This window comes from Bos javanicus, chromosome 15 (assembly GCF_032452875.1).
Source record: "Bos javanicus breed banteng chromosome 15, ARS-OSU_banteng_1.0, whole genome shotgun sequence".
Classification (NCBI taxonomy): Eukaryota; Metazoa; Chordata; class Mammalia; order Artiodactyla; family Bovidae; genus Bos; species Bos javanicus.
Genome location: NC_083882.1, coordinates 17,001,707 through 17,028,728, shown reverse-complemented (window position 1 = coordinate 17,028,728; position 27,022 = coordinate 17,001,707). Strand labels below are relative to the sequence as shown.

Here is a 27,022-nt window from a genome sequence, read left to right as displayed (position 1 = left end):
CCTTCAATCTTTCCCAGCATCAGCATCTTTTCCAATGAGTCAGTTCTTTGCATAAGGTACCAAAGTATTGGAGCTTCAGCTTCAGCATCAGTCCTTCCAGTGAATATTCAAGACTGATTTCCTTTAGGATTGACTGGTTTGATCTCCTTGCAGTCCAAGGGACTCTCAAGAGTCTTCTCCAACACCACAGTTCAAAAGCATCATTTCTTTGGCACTCAGCTTTCTTTATGATCCAGCTCTCACATCCATACATTACAACTGGAAAAACTATAGCTTTGACTATATGGACCTTTGTTGGTGAAGTAATGTCTCTGTTTTTTAATATGCTGTCTAGGTTTGTCATAACTTTTCTTTCAAGGAGTAAGTGTCTTTTAATTTAATGGCTGCAGTCACCATCTGCAGTGATTTTGGAGCCCTTCAAGAAAATAAAGTCTGTCATTGTTTGCATTGTTTCCCCATCTATTTCCTATGAAGTGATGGGATCAGATGCCATGATCCTAGTTTTTTGAATGTTGAGTTTTAAGCCAGGTTTTTCATTCTCCTCTTTCAACTTCATCAAGAGGCAATTTAGTTCTTTTTCTCTTTCTGCCATAAGGGTGGTGTCATCTGCATATCAGAGGTTATTGATATTTTCCTGGAAAACTTGATTCCAGCTTGTGCTTCATTCTTCCAGCCCAGCATTTTGCATGATGTACTCTGCATATAAGTTAAATAAGCAAGGTGATAATATACAGCCTTAATGTACTCCTTTCCCAATTTTGAACCAGTTGGCTTTTCCATGTCTGGTTCTAAGTGTTGCTTCTTGATCTGCGTACAGATTTCTCAGGTGGCAGGTAAGGTGGTCTGGTGGTCTGGGCTCATAAGAACCTGCCAAAAGTTTGGTCGAGGAGAGTCTGTCAGTACCTCATGGTAAGTTTTCCATCTGATCTAGGATTTGATCCATGATCCTGCATTACATTTAGTTGTCAGTTCTCTTTAGCATTCTTTAATTTGAAGCAGTTTTTCAACTTTTTTTTGTCTTTTTGACATTTACACTTTTAAGAATGCCAGTTGTTTTACGTAATGACCCTGAGTTTTTTTAATTGAATCTAATGTAAATAAAATGAGTTATTAATTCTTGGCAGGAATAAATCCTCAGCCTTTTGAGGTGGAAGCATCATTCTGCTAAAATTTACATATATTGTCACTTAAAATACTACTGAATTCCGAACTTATTAATGCTGCCCTGGTTGGAGATTTTTTTTTTTTTTTGACTCATTTTTTAAAAATTCAGAGAAGTGAGCATTTAAATGAGTTTGTAACGTGTCCTAAATGAACCATAAAGACAGATAGCCTGATTTTGTGCACTAAGGATTACATTTGCCTGATTTTTTTTTCATATCCATTTAAAATATTTTTCACTTTCAGCAATTGAAAATGGTGATGAGATCCAGCTTTCCTGTAATTTTGAAAATACTAAAGGCAAAGGAGAAAAGGAAATATATATTAATCTGAATGTAGAGTTCCAAAGAATAGCAAGGAGAGGTAAGGAAGCCTTCCTCAGCAATCAGTGCAAAGAAATAGAAGAAAACAATAGAATGGGAAAGACTAGAGATCTTTTCAAGAAAATTAGAGATACAAAGGTAACATTTCATGCAAAGATGGGCACAATAAAGGACAGAAACAGTATGGACCTAGCAGAAGCAGAAGATATTAAGCAAAGGTGATAAGAATACACAGAAGTATACAAAAAAGATCTTAATGACCCAGATAACCAGGATGGTGTGATCACTCACCTAGAGCCAGGCATCCTGGAATATGAAATCAAGCGGGCCTTAGGAAGCATCACTACAAACAAAGCTAGTGGAGATGATGGAATTCTAGCTAAGCTATTTCAAATCCTAAAAGATGATACTGTTAAAGTGCTGCACTCCATATGCCAGCAAATTTGGAAAACTCAGCAGTGACCATAGGACTGGAAAAGGTCAGTTTTCATTCCAATCTTAAAGAAGAGCAATGCCAAGAATGTTCAACCTACTGCACAGTTGTACTCATGTCACATGCTAGCAAGCTCATGCTCAAAATCCTTCAAGCTAGGCTTCAACAGTATGTGAACCAAGACCTTCTAGATGTTCAAGTTGGATTTAGAAAAGACAGAGGAACTAGAGATCAAATTGCCAACATCCTTTGGATCATAGAAAGAGCAAGAGAGTTCCAGAAAAACATCTGCTTTATTGGCTACGCTAAAGCCTTTGACTGTGTGGATCACAACAACCTGTGGAAAATGTTAAAGAGATAGGAATACCACATTATCTGCCTCCTGAGAAATCTGTATGCAGGTCAAGAAGGACATGGAACAACAGACTGGTTCCAAATTGGGAAAGGAGTACGTCAAGACTGTACATTGTTACCCTGCTTATTTAACTTATATGCAGGGTACCCATGCAAAAATGCCTGGCTGGATGAAGCACAAGGTGGAATCAAGGTTTCTGGAAAAAATATCAATAACCTCAGAAATACAGATGATACTAGCCTTATTGCAGAAAGTGAAGAACTAAAGAGCATCTTGATGAAGTGTGAAAGAGGAGAGTGAAAAAGCTGACTTAAAACTCAACATTCAAAAAACGAAGATCGTGGCATCCAGTCCCATCACTTCATGGCAAATAGATGGGGAAACAATGGAAACAATGACAGACTTTATTTTCTTGGGCTCCAAAATCACTGCAGATGGTGACTGTAGCCATTAAATTAAAAGACACTTGTTCCTTGGAAGAAAAGCTATGATAAACCTAGACAGCATATTAAAAAGCAGAGACATTACTTCACTGCCAAAGGTCCGTCTAGTCAAAGCTATAGTTTTTCCAGTAGTCGTGTATAGATGTGAGAGTTGGACCATTAAGAAAGCTGAGTGCCAAAGAATTGATCCTTTTGACCTGTGGCATTAGAGAAGACCCTTGAGAGTCCTTTGGACAGCAAGGAGATCAAACCAGTCACTCCTAAAGGATATCAGTCCTGAATATTCATTGGAAGAACTGATGCTGAAGGTGAAGCTCCAATACTTTGACCACTTGATGTGAAGAACTGACTCACTGTAAAGACCCCGATGATGGGAAAGATTGCAGGCAGGAGGAGAAGGGGATGTCAGAGGATGAGATGGTTGGATGGCATCACCAACTTGAAGGACATGAATTTGAGCAAGCTCTGGGAGTTGGTGACAGGGAATGCTGGTGTGCTGCAGTATATGTGGTTGCAAAGAGTTGGACATGACTGAGAGACTGAACTCCTGATCGAGCATTTGTATTTTTCAAAAAATTTCAAGATTTTTCTGATATGCATCTGGATTTTAAAAATTGATTACAGATTTTTCTATTAGATCCTAGTTTTGGTCATATAGAGTTCTGTTGTTTTTCTGTTGACCAATCATGATACAATGGTATTAAGTGAGCAATAGTTACATAACCACAAGAGTAAAAGATGTTTATCAGTTTTCACAATCAATAGCCAGAAAAAAAAAAAAAGTTGCAATTGCAAACCATAATGCAAACATGATTAACTTAACAATATAAAATAGTTGCATACAATTTGGGAGGGTCAAGCAGAGTAATGTGGTACGTGGAAGTGTATACATGGAAGTGTTTTCATCCACCCAGCCAGTCTATATCTTTTGGTTGGTGCATGTAATCCATTTACATTTAAGGTATGTATCAATATGTATGATCCTATTACCATTTTCCTAATTGTTTTAGGTTTACTTTCTGCCAGTCTTTTCCTTCTCTTGTGTTTTCTTCCTAGAGAAATTCCTTTAGTGTTTGTTGTAAAGCTGGTTTGGTGATGCTGAATTCTCTTAACTGTTACCTGTCTGGAAAGTTTTGATTTCTCCATCAAATCTGAAGGAGAGTTTTGCTGGGTAGAGTATCTTGGTTGTAGGTTCTTTTGTTTCTTCACTTTAAATATATCATGCCATTCCCTTCTGGCTTGTAGATTTTCTATTGAGGAATCAGCTGGTATCCTGATGGGAGTTCCCTTGTATGTTATTTGTCATTTTCCCCTTGTTGCTTTTAATATTTTATCTGTCTTTAATTTTTGTCTGTTTGATTACTGTGTGTCTCGGTGTTTTCCTCCTTGGGTTTATCCTGTCTCTGTGTGTGTATGTATGTGTGTGTGAAGAAAAGAGAGAGAAGAAGGGAGAAAAGTGAAGGGAAGAGACAGTGGTAGGAACAGAGGGAGACTGACCAAAGAAACGGTGTGTCAACTATTGGAAGGTTCCTTGGAATGTGAGTGGAAGGGAGAATTAATCAAAGAAGCACACTTAATGTACTAAAAATACATATAAACTCTAGAAATAAACTTTGAATTAAAAATATTTTGATCTGTGTTAAAAAGCATTAGAAAGCACCACTGAAGAAGACTGATTCACACAGCCAGTTCAAATACTTTTTTTTTGGCTGCACTGGGTCTTTGTTGGTTTTTGTGCAGACTTTCTCTAGTTGTGGTGAGGGGGGACTCCTCTTTGTTGCAGTGCTTGGACTATTCGTTGAGGTGGTTTTTCTTGTTGCAGAGCACAGGCTCTAGGTATGCAGGATTCAGTATTTGAAACTGGGCTTCAGTAGTTGTGGCACATGGGCCTAGTTGCTCTGAGGCACGTGGAATCCTCCTGTACCAAGTATCGAACTGTGTCTCCTGCACTGGCAGGTGGAGTCCCATCCACTATGCCACCAGGGAAGTCCCCAAACACTTTTAATTGGATATAGTTAAAGTTTACTGTTCTAGTTACTATGCACTAAAACAGAGATGGCAGACTGGCAGAACATGAGTCAGATATAGCAGTCAGACTGTTTAGCTGGGGCACTGGCAGTCAACATTGTAGAATTTAAAAAAATTGGTTGTATATGAATATCAGCAGCTTTTACATGATTCTGAATTTTCAGCTTCTTTTGAAAATTGAGAACATCTGAAAACATAAGACCACAGTATCTTTTGACAGCAGTAGCTGAGACTATCAATGGCCTTCTTTAGGTGCAACTATATTTTCAGGTTCTCTAAGGTTCCTACTGCTTTCTATGATTGCCTGCAGTATGACTGAGTATCAGTTGTCATTTATCACTGTGCTCATACTAATGTTTTTATCTTATAACAGAGTTAAATGAAAATTAATTATTTCTTAAACTTACATCTGTTTTAGAAGTGGGGGGGAAAGCTAGAAGGAATAGGAATGTGTGTTTTAAGAAAAATGGAAGAGAATGCTTAATTTTTTTGAAATGAAGACAGTTCCTATGTGTTTAATGGCAAACAGTGTATTTCTAAAGTCTACCTGCTTCACTCATTTATGTTATTAGACTAGCCTTGGGTTCAGTTAGTTCATGAATCTGTTTGAGCTCTCCTTTTAAATATTTTTGGAGCCCTTTGTGCTAGATACTGTCTGAAAGCTTTACATACATTAACTCATGTAACTGATATAATCACAGTGGAAAGTTTTTTTTCATGGTTTTGTCCACATTTTTAAAGGAAACTGGAGCATAAGGAGGTTCCATAACTTGTACAAAGTTACAAAGCCAGTCAGGGACAGAGACAAGATCAGAGTCTGCCTTCAGGATCTACGCTCTTAACCATACTGTTACAGCTAAATTTGTTTGCTCCCTTTCATCTGAATTTATGCAGGTGCCTTGTAGCCTTCACACTTTTGTCAACTCTTAATGGAATAAATTTTATTTTCCTTTCCATTCACTTCTTTTTAACATATAGCTCAACTTTTTTGTTTGTTTGTTTCCTTTATGATGTATAAAGTTTTTTCTGATGACAATAGCCTGAAATAATTTCTCCCTTAACTCCTAAAGACTGTGTTGTCTCCTACTGGCTTGTGCTGTCTTTTCTATCGTATTGAACTATCATTTAAATTTATAATAATGGTTTTATCTTTTTATTTAATGTTTTCCCAACTAGATTATAATTTGAGTACAGGGGAAAAAAATGTTCAGAGATACTTAAATAATTATTTTTAACATATAGATTGCCTATTCCCGAAAATCTGAGATTGGTTCCAAAAGCAGTAAGTACTGCTTGACCTTTGCCTAAGATTTAACTCTAGGCAACTGAAGTAGTTGACTTCAAAGAGCCATAATAGAGAACTATTTAGTACGTAAGAGAGAACTGCTAATAAGAGTTTCAAGATATTCATTGTTATAAAATAACTGAATTTTGTTCTTTGTTCAGCATTTTAGTTTCAATCATTTTCTGCTATCAGAGTAACAGTCATATAATTTCAGGCACTGTTTGTTTGTTTTTACTTCTAAAAAATTGCCTTTAGCATGAACTCTTTTAAATGAGCTGTTCTTACAACTTGTTTTATGAAGCTGGCACTATCCTGACACCAAAATTTGTCAAGGACATTACAAAAAAGGAAATTGCAGACCAATATCTCTCACAGATAGTAAAAGTCTGTGACAAATTATTAGAAAACTCAAACCTACAATATATAAAAATGAAAATACATCAAGACTAAGTGGAATTTATCCCAGAGTTGCAAGATTGTTTAACAGTTGGAAATCAAAGAACAAAAGAGAAAAAATAATCATCTTGATTGATGCAGAGAATATATCTTCAAAGAATTTAGCATCCATTCATGATAAAAACTTGGCAAACCAAATAAGAAGAAAAGTTCTTAAGTGTGATTAAAGAGCATCTGTGAAAAACCCACGGGCAGTATCACAGTTAATAATAAAATATTGAATGCTTTTTCCTAAAATATTGAAAAGGCAGGGATTTTTGTTCTCATCACTTCTATTTAATATTATATTGGACATCTTAGTATGATAATACAAGAGAAAGCAATAAAAATCATATGTGATTGGGGGCTTCCGGTTTAAGATGGTGGAATGGAAGGGTGTGTACTGATCTCCTGCAAGATCACCAAAATCGCAACTGTTTTGAACTCTTGAACAGCCATCGACACCAAAAAAAGATACCCCACATCCAAAGACAAAGAAGAAGCCACAGTGAGATAGTAGGAGGAGCGCAATTGCGATAAAATCCAATCCCATACCCGCTGAGTGGACAACCCAAAAACTAGAGAACAATAACACTGAAGAAGTTCTCTGAGTGTTGTGAAGGTTCTGAGCCCCATGACAGGCATTCCAGCTTGGGGATCTAACAAAGAATGGGAATCCCCAGAGAATCTGACCTTGAAGGTCAGCGGAATTTGATTATAGGACTTCCACAGGACTGGGGGAAACAGAGACTCCATTCTTTGAGGGCACAAAATTTTGCTTGCACCAAGACCCAGGGGAAAGGAGGAGTGACCTCACAGGAGACTGAGCCAGACCTACCTGCTAGTGTTAGGCAGTCTCCTGTGGAGGCAAGGGTCAGCAAGGGCTCGCCACAAGGATGGTGGCACTGGTAGCAGCAGTCCTGGAAGATGTCCCTTGGTATAAGCTCTCTTGGAGGTCACCATTAACCCTACCATAGAGTTCATAGATCCCAGAGCTGGCCAAACAACCAGGCCAAACAACCAACAGGGAGGGAGCAACAACCCCACCCATCAGCAGATAAATGGATTCTAGCTTTACTGAGCAAGACCCTGCCCACCAGAGCAAGACCCAGTTTTCCCCACTCAATCCCTCCATCAGGAAGCTTATACAAGCCGCATTTAGCATCATCTACTAGAGGGCAGATAAAAGAAGCAAGAAGAACCACAGTCTCAAAAGCATCACAGAAAGTTAATCAGGATGAAAAAGCAGAAAGTTATGTCCCACGTGAAGGGACAAGATAAAACACCTCAAAAAACTAAATGAAGTGGAGATAGGAAACCTTCCAGAAAAAGAAATCAGAATAATGATAGTAAAGATGATTCAGAATCTTGGTAACAAAATGGAGAAGATGTAAGAAGTGTTTACCAAAGACCTAGAAGCACTAAAGAACAAGCAGACAGAGATGAACAATACATTAGAAGGAATCAATAGCAGAATAACTGAGGCAGAAGAATGCATAAGTGACCTGGAGAACAAAATGGTGTAAATCACTGCCACAGAACAGAATATAGGGGAAAAAAAAATGAAGACAGTCAAAGAGACTTCTGGGACAATGTTAAATGCATGAACATTTGCATTATAGGGGGAGTCCCAGAAGGAGAAGAGAGGGAAAGGACCAGAGATAATATTTGAAGAGATAATAACTGAAAACTTCCCCAATATGGGAAAGGAAACAGTCAGCCAAGTCCAGGAAGCACAGAGAGTCTCAGGCAGAATAATCTCAAAGAGGAACACACAAAGACACACAATAATAAAACTGACAAAAGTTAAAGACAAAATATTAAAACAACAAGGGAAAAAAATGACAAATAACATACAAGGGAACTTCCATAAGATTATCTGCTGATTTCTCAACAGAAACTCTGCAAGCCAGAAGGAAATGACATAATGTAAAGTGATGAAAGAGAAGAATCTATAACCAAGAATAGTCTCCCAGCAAGACTCTCCTTCAGATTTGATAGAAAAAATCAAAAGCTTTCCAGACAAGCAAAAGTTAAGAGAATTCAGTGTCACTAGACCAGCTTTACAACAAATGCTAAAGGAACTTCTCTAAGTAGAAAACACAAGAGAAGGAAAAGACCTATGCAAAATAAACCCAAAACAGTTAAGAAAATGGTAATAGGATCATGCTAAGTCGCTTCAGTCGTGTCCAACTCTGTGCGACCCCATAGATGGCAGCCCACCAGGCTCCCCTGTCCCTGGGATTCTCCAGGCAAGAACACTGGAGTGGGTTGCCAATGGATTAAATGTACCAACCAAAAGACATAGACTGGGCAGATGAGAACATGTACATGTATGTATTTCAACTTACCACATCACTCTACTTAACCCCCCAAATTATATGTAATTATTTTATATTGTTAGATTAATCATATTTCCTAATGATCTTTTATTTTTTGTCTGGCTATTGATTGTGAAAACTAATAAACATCTTTACTATTGTGATTATGTAACTATTATTCACTTAATACCATTGTATCATGATTGGTCAATAGAAGATAGTAGAATTCTATATCACCAAAGCTATCATTTAATAGAAAAATCTATTATCACTTTTTAAAATCCAGATGCATATCAGAATTATCTTAGAATTTTTTCATAAATACAAATGCCCAGGTTTTGCATTTTTTTTCCAGAGCTCCAGATGTGTTTCTAATGAGTAGCCATGTTTAAAAATAACTAGACTATATGATGATCTTTATCTTGTTTGTTTCACATTTTCTATTTCATATTCAATGCTCCCATTTCATTTAGTTTGTTTCCAACTTCTCCATCTCTTCTTCTTGATGTTCTTTCTCAAGCCTTTATCAAGCATAGTAGAAAAACCTTTGTATACATATATATATATATAGTATATATAAGATAATAGATATATTTTAGAAAACTTATGAATTTTTGCCTAGCTAAAAAATTTATGACATTTTGATTCCACTTGCTTAACTTAGTATGAATAGAATGCTAGGTTTCTAATTTTTAAAAAAATAGGCAACAAGCAACACAGGTTTATTGTGTAGTACAGGGAACTATAGTCAGTATCTTGTAAACCTATAATGGAAAAGAATCTGAAAATAATATATGTGTATATATATAACTGAATCACCTTGCTGTGCACTTGAAACACTGTAAGTCAACTATACTTCAATAAAATATATATATTAAGAAAAAAATATCATATGTATTTGAAAGGAAAAAAGTAAAACCCTTTGTGGATTGGAAAATTCTAGCATATCTGCAACAGTGGAAACAGTGGCTGACTTTATTTTTGGAGGCTCCCAAGTCCCTGCAGATGGTGACTGCAGCCATGAAATTAAAAGACACCTACTCCTTGGAAGAAAAGTTATGACCAACCTAGACAGCATGTTAAAAAGCAGAGATGTTACTTTGCCAACAAAGGTCCGTCTAGTCAAGGCTGTGGTTTTTCCAGTAGTCATGTATGGATGTGAGAGTTGGACTGTAAAGAAAGCTGAGTGCTGAAGAATTGATGCTTTTGAACTGTGGTGTTGGAGAAGACTCTTGAGAGTCCCTTGGACTGCAGGGAGATCCAACCAGTCCATCCCAAAGGAAATCAGTCCTAAGTGTTCACTGGAAGGACTGATGTTGAAGCTGAAACTCCAATACTTTGGCCAACTGATGCGAAGAGCTGACTCATTTGAAAAGACCCTGATGCTCTGAAAGATTGAGGGCAGGAGGAGAAGGGGATGACAGAGGATAAGATGGTTGGATGGCATCACCGACTCAATGGACATGAGTTTGGGTAAACTCCAGGAGTTGGTGATGGACAGGGAGGCCTGGCGTGCTGCAGTCCATAGGGTCACAAAGAATCGGATACGACCGAGCAACTGAACTGAGCATATCTGAAACACAAGTACTAGAATTAATAACCAAATGTGGCATACAAGGCTGTAACATATAAGGTTGATAATCAGAAATTAATTTTTGGAGAGAGAAGTGAAATCATTTTTGAAACAGCATCAGGACTTTGTTACCAAAGCATACTTGGGTTCGCTTGCCCACACTCAGTAAAATCCAGTCTATTGACTTCAGATTGTGGTGAAGGAAATTGCAGCATTTATTGTTGGGTACTATACATGGAGTCTGGGACAGCTAGTTTTCAAAAAGCCTGAACTCCTCAGTGGGTTTCAGCAAAACATTTTTAAAGTCAGAGTGAGGGAGGGGTCTCCCAGGTTATGTGATGCATATATGTACAGTTGTCTGATTGGTTGATGTCAGTGAAGTAAATGATGGTGTCACAGGGGTTAATTTTCATCCTTAGGCTCCAGTAGGTCTTGGGTGCTCATGGTCATCAAGTAGTTGATTTCTTTCCTTTGGGAGGGGTTTTAGCATCTGTAAAACAATTAAGGAAATTCAAATCAGAAACTATTATCTAGGTACTTTAGAGAGGAGCTAAAAGCAAAGGATTCTTTACCAATTGAGCTATGAGGGAAGCAGAGGATGGGCTTCCCTCAAACCTAGTCAGTAAAGAATTTGCCTGCAATGCAGGAGACCCGGCTTTGATTCCTAGGTTGGGAAGATCCCCTGGAGAAGGAAGTGGCAACCCACTCCAGTATTCTTGCCTGGAGAACCCCATGGACAGAGGAGCCTAGCAGGCTACAGTCCACGGGGTCACAAGAGTCGGAGACGACTTAGTGACTAAACCATCAAGAGCAGAGGATATGGGGGAGGGATCTCTTGCGGAAGGCCACGTAGGGTCCTGCTTGGTTACAACTTGTAAAATACTTCTTTTCTAATACTCTGAATTAATTAGTTTCAAAAGTAAACAGTTTCAAAAGATGTCAGCCCAGAAGTTCTGATTTTTTTTTTTTTTTTGCTAATCTATTTTTAATTGAAGGATAATTGCTTTACAGAATTTTGTTGTTTTCTGTCAGACATCAATAAGAGTCAGCCATAGGTACACCCTGTCCCCTCCCTCCCAAGCTTCCTTCCTATCTCCCTCCCCATCCCACCCTTCTATATTGTCACAGAGCCCCTGTTTGAGTTCCAAGTCATACAGCAAATTCCCATTGGCTATTTTACATATGGTATTTTAAGTTTCCGTGTTACTCTCTCCATATGTTCATCTACATATGGAGTGGGTTGTATTAGTTTCAGATGCACAGCAACCTGATTCCATGTATATATTGCAAAATAGGCAAAACAGTAAGTCTAGTTAATATCTGCAACCACACAGTTAAACATTTTTTTCTTACACTGAAAACTTTTGTGATACACTGTCTTAGCTACTTTCAAGTATTCAAAATAGTATTATTAACTATAGATACCATTACAGCCAGAACTTATTTACTGTATTACTGGAAGTTGTCTTTTGACCACATTCACCTTCTCCCACCCACACACACCTTCCCCCACCCCACTTCACCCCGCCCCACCTGCCCCATAACCACCTGTTTTCTGTATCTGTAAGTTTATTTTTGTTCTATATATTGCATGTAAATGAGATCATATAGCATCTGTCAACTAATTTCACTTAGTGTAATTCCCAGTTGTTTTCATGTCTTGGCTATTGTAAATGCTTCAGTGAGCATAGGGGTACAGATGTCTTTTTCAATTAGTGTTTTTGTTTCCTTCAGGTAAATACCCAGAAGTGGAATTGCTGGATCCTATGGTAGTTCTATTTAACATTTTTTGAGAAATCTCCTTTCTGTTTTCCATAGGGATATACCAGTTTACATAATCACTGACATGTATAAGGATGGTCTTTTCTACACATAGTTGCGAACACTTGTTATTTTTTGTCATTTTTGTAATAGCCATTCTAATAAGCATGGACTGATCTCATTGTGACTTTGATTTGCATTTCACTGATTATTAGTAACATTGAGCTCCTTTTTATGTACGAGTTAGTCATTCTGTATGTTGTCTTTGAAAAAAGTATCTATTCAGATCTTCTGCCTGATTTTGAATGATTGTTTGGTTTTTGTTATTGTACTGTATGAGTTCTTAATTTTTTTTGCAGAGGCATATAGTTTGAACTATGGTCAGTTGTTTTCTATTTTCTCTTTAAACTAGAATTTGTGGATAATAAATTTCATCTTAACTTGATCATATTTTTGTCATGTTTGCTTTGTAAACTAGGTTTTATCTTTTACCCTTCCTATGATCTTTATGATCACTACCTCGAACTCTCTGTTGGGTTGATTGCTTGTCTCCACTTCATTTAGTTCTTTTTTTGGGCTTTTATCTTGTTCTTTCATTTGGAATCTCTTTCTCTGTCACCTCTTTTTGCTTAAATTGCTGTTTTTGTGTCTATGTATTTTTTGGGTTACATTTCCCAATCTTAGAGAAGTGGTCTTATGTAAGAAGTATCCTGTGGGGCCCAGCAGAACACTCTCTTCTGGACACCAGAGCTATATGCTCCAGGGGTGCCCTCTGTGTGAACTGCTTGGTTCCTTCCGTGGGCAGTCTGGTAGGCATAGCTTGCCCCCAGCCTGGTTGTCTGTGAGGCCACACCCTGTGGGTAGCTGCCCTCTGTTGGTGGGTGGGGCTTGGTCCTGGCATGGCTGGCTGCATGTTGAGAATGGTCCTGGTGCTGGTGCCAGCCTGCTGGTGAGTGAGACAGGATCAGGAGGGAGCTGGCTATGGAGCCCTGGGAGGTGTGTGTAGGGGGGTGCGTGTAGTGCTAGTATTGGCCTGCTGGTAGGCAGGGCGGGTTCCTGACACAGCTGGCTGAAGAGCCCAAGGTATTCTGAAGTTGGTGTCTGCTCATTGGTGAGTAGAGCAGGGCCCTCAGGGTGCTGGACTGGTATCTGCCCATTGGTAGGTGGAGCTGAGTTCTGGGTTCTTTGGCTGTGGGGCCTGAGGGCCCTAGAGCTGGTGTTGGCCCTCTTGTGGGCAGGCCAGGGTCCTTGGGCTCCTGGGGCTAGTGCCACCAGCCAGTGAGTAGGGCCAGGTCCTGGGCCCTTTGGTGGGTGAGACAGGATCAGGCTCAGAGGTCCTATGACAGTTGTCCTGCTGGTGGATGGGGCTGTGTTCTCACTCAGCTACCTGCCAGGACTGGTTCATACTGGCTGGAGGGTAGGGGCAGGTCCCAGCCCTAATAAGCAAGAGAGAGGATTCCATAATGGTAGATGCCAGCACCAGTGTCCCCAAGGTAAGTACTAATTGCCTCTGCCTGTCTGGTAGGCTCTTCAAGATTGGTCAGTGGGTCTGACCCAGGCTCCTTTCAGATTGCTGCTTCTGTCCTGGGTCCTGAAGCATGTGAGACTCCCTGTAAGAGTGGAGTCTCTTATTTCCCTTAGCCCTCTGGCTTTCCAGAAATTAAGCCCTGCTGGCTTCCAAAGTCAAGTGTTCTGGGACCTCATCTTCCCCGTGTTGTACCTTCAGGTGGGGAGCCTGATGTGGGGCTCAGATCTCTGGGGTATGGATCCTGACTCTACCACATCTCTGCCCCTCTACCCATATCATTGTGGTTCCTGCTGTATGTCTTTAGTTGTAGATCTCTTCTGCTAATCTTCAGGCTGTTCTCATTGATAGTTGCTCTATACATAGTTGTAGTTTTGGTGTGCTGCTGGGAGGACGTGAGCCCAGGGTCTTCCTACTCCACCATCTTGGCCCCCACCAGTTCTTAATATATTTTGGATATTAACCCTTATCAGATATTTAATCTGCAAATATTTTCTCCCATTCCATAAGAATTCCCATGCCATAGGAATACCATAGGTTTCTTTTTCATTTTGTTAATGATTTCCTTTTGTTGTGCAGAAACTTTTTTGTTTGATGTAGTCCCACTTATTTTTTGTTCTGCTGCATTTTGGGAATCCAGTTCTAGGATCAGGCTGAGTGAACAGTGACCAAATGAAAATTGAAATACATCATATTATTTCATTCTAGGATCAAGCCCACTTTAGTTATATGGTTGATTTTTCTCTTTTCTAGGTGTGTAGTCAACATATTTGTTTCTTGATGTATCAACAACTTTAGTATAAAATTATGCTTTTTAAAAATCTGCTGACATCTTTCAGGCTTGGCACATTCTCTGTGAGCATGAAATCTACTTCTATAGGCATATAGCCTTGCTAAAGTAAATCAAGCAGAAAACTTGGCTTCAAATGAGTTAAGTGTTAGGAGTAGATTTAACAAGAGATACACAACACATGTATGCTAAAAATCATGAAACATTGCTAAGAGAAATTAAAGAAGGCCAAAATAAATGAAGAGATAAGAGATATCATAATCATGGATAGAAACTTAATATTGTTAGATAGCAGTTATTCCCAGATTGGTCTAATGATTTAGTGTAATTCTAATCACAATCTTAAAAGGACTTTTTTTGTAGAAATTGATAAGCAGATCCCAAACCATGAACTTCCAGATGTTCAAGCTGGTTTTAGAAAAGCCAGAGGAACCAGAGATCAAATTGCCAACATCCGCTGGATCATAGAAAAAGCAAGAGAGTTCCAGAAAAACATCTATTTCTGCTTTATTGACTATGCCAAAGCCTTTGACTGTGTGGATCACAATAAACTGTGGAAAATTCTGAAAGAGATGGGAATACCAGACCACCTGACCTGCCTCTTGAGAAATCTGTATGCAGGTCAGGAAGCAACAGTTAGAACTGGATATGGAACAACAGACTGGTTCCAAATAGGAAAAGGAGTACGTCAAGGCTGTATATTGTCACCCTGCTTGTTTAACTTAGATGCAGAGTACATCATGAGAAACGCTGGACTGGAAGAAGCACAAGCTGGAATCAAGATTGCTGGGAGAAATATCAATCATCTCAGATATGCAGATGACACCACCCTTATGGCAGAAAGTGAAGAGGATCTAAAAAGCCTCTTGATGAAGGTGAAAGAGGAGAGTCAAAAAGTTGGCTTAAAGCTCAACATTCAGAAAACGAAGATCATGGCATCCGGTCCCATCACTTCATGGGAAATAGATGGGGAAACAGTGGAAACAGTGTCAGACTTTATTTTGGGGGCTCCAAAATCACTGCAGATGGTGACTGCAGCCATGACATTAAAAGAAGCTTACTCCTTGGAAGGAAAGTTATGACCAACCTAGATAACATATTCAAAAGCAGAGACATTACTTTGCCAACAAAGGTCCGTCTAGTCAAGGCTATGGTTTTTCCAGTGGTCATGTATGAATGTGAGATTTGGAATGTGAAGAAAGCTAAGCACCGAAGAATTGATGCTTTTGAACTCTGGTGTTGGAGAAGACTCCTGAGAGTCCCTAGCAAGGAGATCCAACCAGTCCATTCTAAAAGAGATCAGCCCTGGGTGTTCTTTGGAAGGAATGATGCTAAAGCTAAAACTCTAGTACTTTGGCCACCTCATGCAAAGAGTTAACTCATTGGAAAAGACTCTGATGATAGGAGGGATTGGGGGCAGGGGGAGAAGGGGACGACAGAGGATGACATGGCTGGATGGCATCACCAACTCGATGGACGTGAGTTTGATTGAACTCCGGCAGTTGGTGATGGACAGGGAGGCCTGGCGTGTTGCAATTTATGGGGTCGCAAAGAGTCAGACACGACTGAGCAACTGAACTGAACTGAAGATTTATCAGGAAATGTGAGTGATAGAGAATAACCAAAACAATCTTGAACATAGGACCAATGTTGGAGGATTTATTCTACTTGATGTTTAAGATTTACTGTGTATAAAGCTACCTAATCAAAAGAGTATAGTAGTATTGTACAGATAAATCAGTGAGACAGAATATATTCATAGATGTAGTGTCAGCTGATTTTTGACAAAGATGCCAATACAGTTCATTATGGAATGGAAAATTTTCAACAGATGGTGCTGGGAAAATCAGAGATCTGTGTGGAAATAGCATTAACCTTGATATACCTCATGCCATTCACAAAAATTAATATGGGGTAGATCATAGATTTAAATGTAAACACAAATTATGAGCTGTCTAGAAGACAATACAAGAGGATACTTTTGCAAATCTGAGGTAGGCAAAGTTTTTTTTTTCCCCCCTTGAGAAAGGTTTCAGAACACTAGAAGAAAAAGAAGACAAAATAACTGCATCCAAATTTAAAACTTCTGTTTATCAAAAGACAGCATCAAGAAAATGAAAAATCAATCTATACTTGGGGAAGAATATCCATAGTACATATATATAACAAAGGATTGGGCATAAGATCTGTTCAACAGATCCTTTACCAGAAGGATCTATGAATGGCTAAAAAGCACATGAAAAGAAATACAGTATCATTGGTCATCAGATAAATACAAATTATAACTACAGTTTCATGTCAATTTCCACTTGCTAAAATTATTAAAATTTAAAACTTACATTGTTTTGGTGAGAATGTCAAGGAGCCTGAAACTCTCATATGCTGCTTGTGGGAGTATAAAAGTCTGTGCAACCATTTTGGAAAACTGGTATTTTCTTACCCTCTGACCCAACAATCTCACTCTTAAGTATTTTCCCAGGAGTATAAAATAATGTATCTGAAAGAAATGTATATAAGCTTTATTTGTAATAGTCCCAGACTGGGAATACTAAATATTAGTAAACAGGAGATTTTGGATAAATTGCATCATGTTCATATAGTGACATTTGCTCAGTGATTAAAGAAAAACATGCACTACTGAAACACAAAAAGCACGGCTCAATCTCCAAATTATGTGGAATGGGCAAAGCCAGAGAGAAGATAGTGCCAACTATATATGAAATTCAAGAACAGGCAAACTGTGCTGATGGAAACCAGGTTAGTGGTTGCTTTGAGGAGCGGGGAAGATTGACTGGAAAAGGGCATGAGGGAGTTTCATGGTTAATTGGAAATATTCTACATCTTGATTGGGATGGTGGCTACATGGTTGTATACATTTGCCAAAACGCATGAACTATACACTTAAGATCTATGCATTTCACTCTATAAATTTAACTTTGAAAAGGCCATTGTTTTTTTACTTTTAGCAAGAATCATACCAAATGATTTCTTTTTTCTATTCAAAAGCTTGATCGTACTTCCAAGACTCCCTTTAAACTTTCTTAAAATTTACAATGGCTTGTACTTTTCTCTTTTTATTTTGCATCTTTGTTTTACTTATTGTATCTGTGTTAATCATATGCTTTTTTGTTCCATTATCTGTTGTTTTCTGATGTTGATGTCTTTGTCTCACAGCTAGATTTCACTTACTGAGAAAGATATATTAGAAATTCCAAAGATATTTATGTATTTCTCCATTTAGATTTTTTTTTTTCATTTTTTGGATTATATATTTTGAGAATGCCCTATTAGGTGTGTACAAATATGTAGAATTTTTATGTTTTTTGTTGGATTGACCTTTTTATCATTATGAAATGTTCCTGTTTATCTCTATTAATACCAGTTGCCTTAAAGGCTACTTTCTGTAGACTTCCCTGGTGGCTCAGACAGTAAAGCATCTGTCTACAATGCGGGAGACCTGGGTTCGATCCCTGTGTTAGCAAGATCCCCTGGAGAAGGAAATGGCAATCCACTCCAGGACTATTGCCTGGAAAATCCCATGGACAGAGGAGCCTAGTAGGCTACAGCCCATGGGGTCGCAAAGAGTCAGACACGACTGAGCGACTTCACTTCACTTCATTTCACTTCTACTTTCTGTGATTAGTATAACTATACCACTTTTTCTCTGGCTTTGCTAAGTATATGCAAAATAATTGTTGTTTGTATGTTGTATTTTTTTTCTATCTGTTTTTCAACCATTCTTTCTTTATTATAAGGTGTATCTCTTGTAATCAGCATGTACTTGGATTTTTAAAAAAAATCCAATCTGAAATTGTTTGTTCTTTAATTGGATTTGAAGTCCTTTTACATTCAACATAATTACTGATAATTGGATTGAAATTTGCTATTTCCCTTTTGCCATCTGTTTCTTATTTTTTTTCCCTCTTGGCATTGATATTAATTAAACATTTGTTATTATTCTATTTTCCCCCTTGAATAGTTAGTTAACTGTAAATTCTTTTAATGATTACCCTGGAGATGATTTCCTAAGAGACAGGAGACTTCTATTTCTTTGTTTAACATTTGCAACAAATTCTTGTAGATTTACTGTATTCTCTTAATGTTTTTAAAGGACCTGAAATATTTTTTATGAATACAATGTTAAATAAATTAACTGTTGTTTCTAGAATCACACCCAGAAAATTTGATACTGTTCAAGCATCCAAGGGTCACAAAAGTGGAATTATCATCAGTGATGTTGAAGACTTAACTTTAAACAAGAGGGGAATACGGACATCATTTACATTTAGGAAAGTGAGGCAAACACCTTGTAATTGTAGTAAGTATATAATTTGTTTCTACTGTAAATGGAGTAAATCTAGTTTGAAAATCTTTTTAAGTCCATCAGAACTGAGAAGAGCTTTATCTTAACTCCTGTAATGGCATTTACCATATTCTGCCTTGTATTGTACTTACTTATACTTTTCTTAACCACCCACATTAGAGTTTATATTTCTTGAGGGCAGGAACTGTATCTTACTCATCTTTATTTTCCTTAAACATAGTACTTGAGCATTATTGGATTCTAAATGTTTTATTTATTGTACTCATGGTTAAGAGGACTACAGTTTGGGGGCATTAAAGTATCACTGTACAAAAATAGATTTTTTCGTGAAACAGCTTATCACATTTTTAAATTACTTCTCATTAATGCAACAGGGAAATTGAGGATGACAAATTGTTCTCTAATAAGTAGATAACTTTAGGGGGATAAAGAGTGGTTTGTCTTATTTGGAAAGGAGTGTTCAAAAACTTGTCAGGAGGATGCTGTTTTGTATTGTCTCTACAAGTGCATCATTACCTGTTTTTCTTAGACTCAATAAATTAAAATCCCTTTTTGTTTTATAAGTAATGACAGTGATGTTAAGATTCTTTTTACATTTTGGTGGTTTCAATTATGGAAGGTATCTCAACAGGAGCTTTTGGACTTAGTTATCTTAAAATTATGTTTTAAATTAGAAATCCTTTTTATATGTGCATGATATTATTCTGTTAGGAAACTTGAAAGCTTCATTTTTGATATTGTCATGTTAGTGAAAAGCTTAAAATAGGTTTTAACAGATTTTTGTTTCTTCTGCTAAAAGTGGCAATGAAGACTTAAAATATCACAATTTTTTCATTGATTAAAAATGTTTATTTAGCATTTGATGAATGTCTAACACAGCCATAGATTTACAAGCTATAAAAAAGTAAAGCATGGCTCTGTATCCCAGGAACTTGAAGTCTAGTAGGAGAGAAAAGTTCGTTTTCTTATGCCAATATTTTTCTTGTTGTTAAGGACATTAACTAAGTAATTTTTATTTTTTAAGTTATAAAAGTATGATAACATTTACAGGAGACTTGGAAAATACAGAAAAAATAATATATAGTTTTACAATATATTACAATTATTTTTAAGTAGATAAATCAAGATTTTTATTTGGAGTTTCATTATCAAACTCTCAAAAAATAATAGAATGAATGTACAGAAAAATAGAAGGATATAGTAGACCTGAAAAGCACTATGAACCAGCTCAACAAAATTAAGGATTTATACAAATTTTCACACAGCAGCAGGGTACAAATTCTATTTAAGTTCCCATAGACTATGAACCAGGAGACATTAGAATATCCAGGGACGTAAAACAAGGTGCACAATTTTCATGATCACACACTAGCAAAGAAATGCTCAAAATTCTCCAAGCCAGGCTTCAACAGTAGTGAACTGAGAACTTCCAGATGTTCAAGCTGAATTTAAAAAAGGTAGAGGAACCAGAGATCAAATTGCCAACATCCTTTGGATCATCAAAAAAGCAAGAGAGTTCCAGAAAAACATCTACTTGTGCTTTATTGACTATGCCAAAGCCTTTGACTGTGTGGATCATAATAACCTGTGGAAAATTTTTAAAGAGATGGAAAGACCAGACCATCCTACCAGCCTGCTGTGAAACCTGTATGCAAGTCAAGAAGCAACAGTTAGAGGCAGACATTGAACAACAGACTGGTTCCAAATTGGGAAGGGAGCACGTCAAGACTGTATATTGTCACCTTACTTATTTAACTTCTGTGCAGAGTACATCATATGAAATGCTGGGCTGGATGAAGCACAAGCTGGCATCAAGATTTCTGGGAGAAATATTAATAACCTTGAATATGCAGATGACAGCACCCTTATAGCAGAGAGTGAAGAACTAAAGAGCCTTTGGCTTAAAACTCAACATTCAGAAAACTAAGATCATGGCATCCGGTCCCATCACTTCATGGCAAATAGATGGGGAAACAGTGGAAACAGTGACTGACTTTATTTTTTTGGGCTCCAAAATCACTGCAGATGGTGACTGCAGCCATGAAATTAAAAGATGCTTACTCCTTGGAAGAAAAGCTGTGACCAACCTAGACAGCATATTAAAAAGCAGAGACATTACTTTGCCGATAAAGGTCCATCTAGTCAAAGCTATGGTTTTTCCAGTAGTCGTGTGTGGATGTGAGAGTTGGACTGTAAAGCAAGCTGAGCACCGAAAAATTGATGCTTTTGAACTGTGTTGTTGGGGAAGACTCTTGAGAGTCCCTTGGACTGCAAGGAGGTCCAACCAGTCCATCCTAAAGGAAATCAGTCCTGAACATCATTGAAACTGCCTCATTGGAAGAGACCCTGATGATGAGAAAAATTGAAGGCAGGAAAAGAAGGGGACAACAGAGGATGAGATGGTTTATGGCATCACCAACTTGATGAACATGAGTTTGAGCAAGCACTTGGAGTTGGTGATTGACAGGGAAGCGTGACGTGTTACAGTTCATGGGATCTCAAAAAATCAGACACGACTGAGCAACTGAACTGAACTGAAAGGTTTTGAAATCATACAGAGTCTGTTATCACTGTGGAATTATGTTAGAAATCGATAGAAAAAGATATTTGAAAATAACATGCATATTTTCAAGTGCAGTGTGACATTTGCCAAGAGAGATCTTTGGCTAGCCATTGAAAGCCTCAGGAAGGTTAAAAGACTGAAAAAACACAGAGGGTGATTGCGGAGAAGAAAGCATTTAAGTGAGCAATTAATATCAATATGATAAATTAATATCAAGGATATTTAAAAATCTCCATGCATTTGGCAATTAAATGTCTATTTTTAAATGATGGGTGTATCTAAGAAGCCATAACAAGGAAAATTGGAAAATATTTGTAACAGGATAAAAATGAAAGGAAAATTTATTTCATGCAGCTGAAGCTGCTCAGTGCAACTAAATACAATGTGGAATATTAGATAAGTTATGAAAACAAATAATGGACACTGGCATAAGTGAAATTTGAAAAAAACCTGAACTTTAGTTACTAATACTGTATCATATGGTAATTTCCTTTTTTTTTTTTTTACAACATAATATTTCTTTACTTTCAGAATTGGTTTAGAAGTTTCAGGCCTCAATTTTTTTTCAAATATTAATAAAATAATAAGCTTTTAAGACTTTCAACAGTAATACTAGATGCCAGAATAATTGGACCTATATAAAGTTTTGAGTGAATATAAATTAGAAATCTAGCATTCTATTCATACTTAGTCAAACAAATGGGACCAAAATGTCATAAATTTTTTAGCTAAGGAAAAATTTGTAAAGTTTCTAAAATGTATATATTATACTTACTATTTATGTATGTATATGTGTGTGTGTATAAAAGCTTTTCGACTACACCTGATAAAGGCCTGAGAAAGAACAACAAAAAAAGAGACTAAGAAATTGGAAAGCATAAACTAAATGAAATGGGAGCGCTGAATTTATTAATTTAGTGTAAGGGATGGTGTAAGAAGCTCTGATTATTCAGTTTACAGATTTTTTTTTTAAAGTTCAAGGCCAACTTTTAGATACTTTTAGTCAAAATTTGTGGATTTAAGTGATCCTCCCTTTACCTAATTTAGATGTTCATAGTTTCCAAGAGAATACGATTTTTACCAAGACTAGTTGAAAGGAATTTGTATATTGTAGTGTAATTGTAATTCTGTTGTAACTGACATACTAACCTATCTGTTGCCACATGTATGTTAGAGCCCTCAAAGTTTCTAGGGTTACTCTTTTCTTAAATGTCCACATAAAGTGTTTAGAGCCTCACTTTACTCATTAGTAGGGACTAGATAGTTCCACCCCCATTTAAGATTTGGCATCTTCTAGTTACATTTAGGGAAAACTCCTGAAGTCATCAATGCTATAGCCCAATTCTTTGCTGCCATATGATTTATATATATTGCTTTAAGTCTTGTCTGTGATTTCTCTGGGAACACTCCTTTTTCCTTTATTATCTAATATGCTGCTGCTAAGTCACTTCAGTCGTGTCCGACCCCATAGATGGCAGCCCACCAGGCTCCCCCGTCCCTGGGATTCTCCAGGCAAAAACACTGGAGTGGGTTGCCATTTCCTTCTCCAATGCATGAAAGTGAAAAGTGAAAGTGAAGTCACTCAGTCGTGCCCGACTCTTCGCGACCCCATGGACTGCAGCCTACCAGGCTCCTCCGTCCATGGGATTTTCCAGGCAAGAGTACTGGAGTGGGGTGCCATTGCCTTCTCTGATTATCTAGTATACTACCCATAAAAAGATGTGTGTCACAGGCTGGCTGAAGATAAAGGGAATTTAGAGCATAGCAGAGAATAGGAAGAATTTGAAATGAATATTAGATGTTATTATAAAGAACAGGAAACAAATTCAAAATTAATTTGACATATTGTATTCTAAATTTCCTCAGTCACCTCGTTTACTTTGTGTTCTCCTTATGATTTACCTTTTTTTTTGGAAGGAGGCAGCACAATGTAGTCATTGAGAATGTGGGTTTTGGAGTTTCCGTTGCCTGGGTTCAAATCTTAACTTTGTGACTTACCATCTTTGTCACTTTAGTATCATTATTTAATGTTCTGTGTCAGTTTCCTCATCTGTAAAATGAATGTACTGGTTCCTACCTCACAGTGTTACTGTGAGACAATATATATAAACCACTTCAAATAGTATTCATTAAATCTTGTGATTATTACCAAATCACACAGTTTCTAGGTCTGGTTCTTCTTCTGAGAGTATTAGGGTCCCCAGAACTCCTACTAAGACAAAACCCCTAAATCCTGTTAATTGCTAAGTTTCTTCAGGTTAGGCCAGGCCCATCAAGATCCTTTCTTGAATAGGAGGACCCTTAATCCTAAGATGAAATAAGCATCTTCAATATAAGGCATGCAGAATTATAGTCATGTTTTGTTGCAGATGGATTTACCCCTTTTTATATTAGACCCTTCACATATATAACTGGTAAGAACTACTTTTTTAAAATGATAAATAAGAACCTACTTATCCCTGGTCATCAAATGTGGATTGATTTGCCTTTTCTTTTGTGAAAGCAGTCATAACTTTATTATTCATTTGGATAAAAATAATGGTTTAGGGATTTCCCTGGCAATCCAGTGGTTAAGACTTTGCACTTCCAATGCAGGAGGCCTGGACTCGATCTCTGTTTGGGGGTCTAAGATCCCACATGGCATGGCCTAAAAATAAATAAATGGTTTATATTGCTTTATTTTTTTCATCAGGTTACCCTTTGGTCTGTGATAGCCAGATGAAGGAGACTCCTGCATCATTTCCAGAGAGTGATAAAGAAGCCTTACAACTGGAGCAAGATTATGTCCATCGGGTTTATGAGGAAATTGCTAGGCACTTCAGCAGCACGAGACACACCCCTTGGCCATATATAGTCGAGTTTTTGAAAGCTTTGCCAAGTGGTTCATTAGTTGCTGATATTGGATGTGGAAATGGAAAGTATCTTGGCATCAATAACGAGTTATATATGGCAAGTAATTACCTTTTCTGGCTTTATTTTTGCTTTATTTGTAAAGGTTATCACCTTCCTCATGTTATAATGCTGTGTTTTTAGGTCATTGCAGAAAATTTATAACAGGTTGAAAATTAATGAACACTCTTATTCTTTTTTATTCCCCTAGAAATTTAGAGGCATGCCATTATTTGTAGTTTCTTGGCTTTTTGTTCCCTTTAGATTATGCTTTCTAAGAAGATTACTTTATCAGTAAAACTATCTTATATAACTTTATAGGTTATAAAAAGGATTTTTATTTATAGGAAACATTTTCTTTGCTTAGTTCCTCATAAGAAGTATAAAGTAGATACTTTGATCCATCTTTAATAATTGAAGAAACTGAGTCTCACAGAGTTTTTATATTATTTCCTTGGTATTTTATTATTGGGCTTACCTGGTGGCTCAGACAGTGAAGAATTTGCCTGCAATGTGGAAGACCTGGGTTTGATCCTTGGGTTGGGAAGATCCCCTGGAGGAAGGCATGGCAACCCACTCCAATGTTCTTGCCTGGAGAATCCCCATGGACAGAGGAGCCTGGCAGGCTACTGTCCATGGGGTCGCAAAGAGTCAGACACGACTGAGCAACTAAGAAGAAGTGAAAGTCGCTCAGTTGTGTCTGACTCTTTGCGACCCCATGGACTGTGTAGTTCATGGAATTCTCCAGGCCTGAATACTGGAGTGGGTAGCCTCTCCCTGTCTTAAAGGAGATAACTAGAACTTGAGCCCATGCCTTATGACTCCAAATCTAGTATTCTTTTACTCATAGTAGAAAAAAAGGTTAGTATTTATTGTCTTTCTGTTGAGAAAATTAAGCCTCAAGTAGATTAAAAATTTGACCAAGGTTATAGTGCTCTACCTAGGATTGAACCCACTTCTCTCTGATGCCAAAGTTTTCAGTTTTTACAATTTCCTTTTCTTAGGGATCACTTTTTTTTCCCTGCTATGTTAGGAAGTAGGAAGTTCTCCGTGCATTACTGTGTTGTTTATAAATACTCCTGTCCGCACTACTCTCTGAGGACTGGAGCTTCCCTTTCTCAAAGTTAGGGAAGGAAGGACTAGAGTAAGGGGATTATGTAAGGGGAATGAGAGCAGTTCACTCATGGGCTGTTGTAGTATGTCAGATTGCTTGTAATCTTTACCTCATCCTAGATATTATACACCTACATAAAGAAAGAAAGGTAATACTGCAGTTGAGGAAAGGTAGACTTTCTTCATTAGGAGGCAGACAAAAGAATTGCTTTTCATAAAAATAAGACATAAGTATTCATATATTGCCATCATGCTTACAACTAAATTTTAGTTTATAAAGAATAAGGTCTTGTGAATTAACTTTGTTTATATTTAAGAGGAGATAGGTTTTAGATTTGTCACAGCTCTAACCATAGTTTCAAACAATATATCTTCTGATGTTTTAATCTTAAGGTACTGTCCAAAAATGTTTTTCAGTGAGTTCTGCTTTTACACTTTCTTGATGGTAACCTACAGCTTTATCTAGTCAGGTATCATTTGTGACAGTGAAACTAGGTTGAAGTCAGCCACATTGATTCAGTCACAGTATAACATTATCCTTTTACAGTCGAGACAAATGATTTCTTGATAATCTGAATGAAGAATCTAAAGCTGATTCAAGAAGGAATATATTCAGAAGAATTAGAAAATCACAAGTGCCCTCACTCTCCATTATCTGCATTCACTTCATCTGTGGCAGGCTGCATGTATTCTTTTCTTTCCGCTCTTCTACTGGCATTTTCTGACCTTAGAGAAGGCTCGGTAGATGTTGTTCATGAATGAATGAAAACTGCTTGTCTGGGTTGGAGTTAGGGTTTTCATTATACAAGAAATGGAATTATGTATGATAAAAGAGAAACCTACTCTTTTAAGCTGCTGAGACCCCAACCTGGATGGAGCAATGATATTTGAGTGTATTTTGAACAGCATCTTTGAGCATGAAAACATGTGCGTTTCTTGACATTCATGAGATGATGTGACCTGAGACATTATTCTAAGTATTCAAATGTAGGATAGTCTCAAAATCTAAAAAATTATTAGTATCACTGTTTTATATAATTTCTAACAAAGTATATTTTTTAAATCCTAGCTTGGGTTCTCTTAGAAATAGTTTTATGAACAACTATTCATTTATTTTATAAGTAAATCTGTTCTTTTCCTATCTGAGGTATGCATGCACTTTTTCTTTTGCTATTTAACTCAAAATTTCTATATTCTGGCTAAGAAACACTTCTTTTTCAGACTTCTTCATTCCTAGCATCAGCATTAGCTGTTGGCTTTATTTTCAGAGTTAAAATTTACCAAAAAGATTTTATACCTTCAAGAAACTTATGGCCTTTATAATTGTTCCAATAATAGATGAGATATGCATACCCAGAGCTTGGCCTAGCTTATTTGCCAAGTGATGTTTTGTGCATTGTTCTTAAGTACTTTTAGTCCAGATGTATTTCTTAGATAAATAATTAATATTTGGTATGAACTTTCTTGGTTGTTATAAATAGTTGAGATTGCAAATTTAATAAAATAATAATAATGTCAGGTATCTATAATGGTAAGAATTGAAGATATGATTATATAGGTTTCTTTTATACATTTCTGTTTTTGTTTGGCTTTGCTTTTTAACTGTTGACTGCCCAGTAAAGAAAGGAACAGAAAGGACCTAACAGTGTCAAGTACCTGCTGTGTGCTAAGTGCTATAATGGGGAAGTGGGAAAGCTGAC

The 27,022-nt window shown here is 37.2% G+C and overlaps 1 protein-coding gene across 3 annotated transcripts in view; it reads left to right on the top strand.

Annotated features, from left to right (window-relative positions):
- Nucleotides 1–27,022, top strand: part of ALKBH8 (alkB homolog 8, tRNA methyltransferase) — a 124,315-nt gene that overhangs the window by 62,157 nt on the left and 35,136 nt on the right. For all 3 annotated transcript variants that reach the window (XM_061440212.1, XM_061440210.1, XM_061440209.1), the window contains 2 exons: nucleotides 18,600–18,751; nucleotides 24,013–24,269. In XM_061440212.1, coding sequence (XP_061296196.1) covers nucleotides 18,600–18,751; nucleotides 24,013–24,269 — 409 coding nt within the window. The remainder of the gene's footprint in view (nucleotides 1–18,599; nucleotides 18,752–24,012; nucleotides 24,270–27,022) is intronic.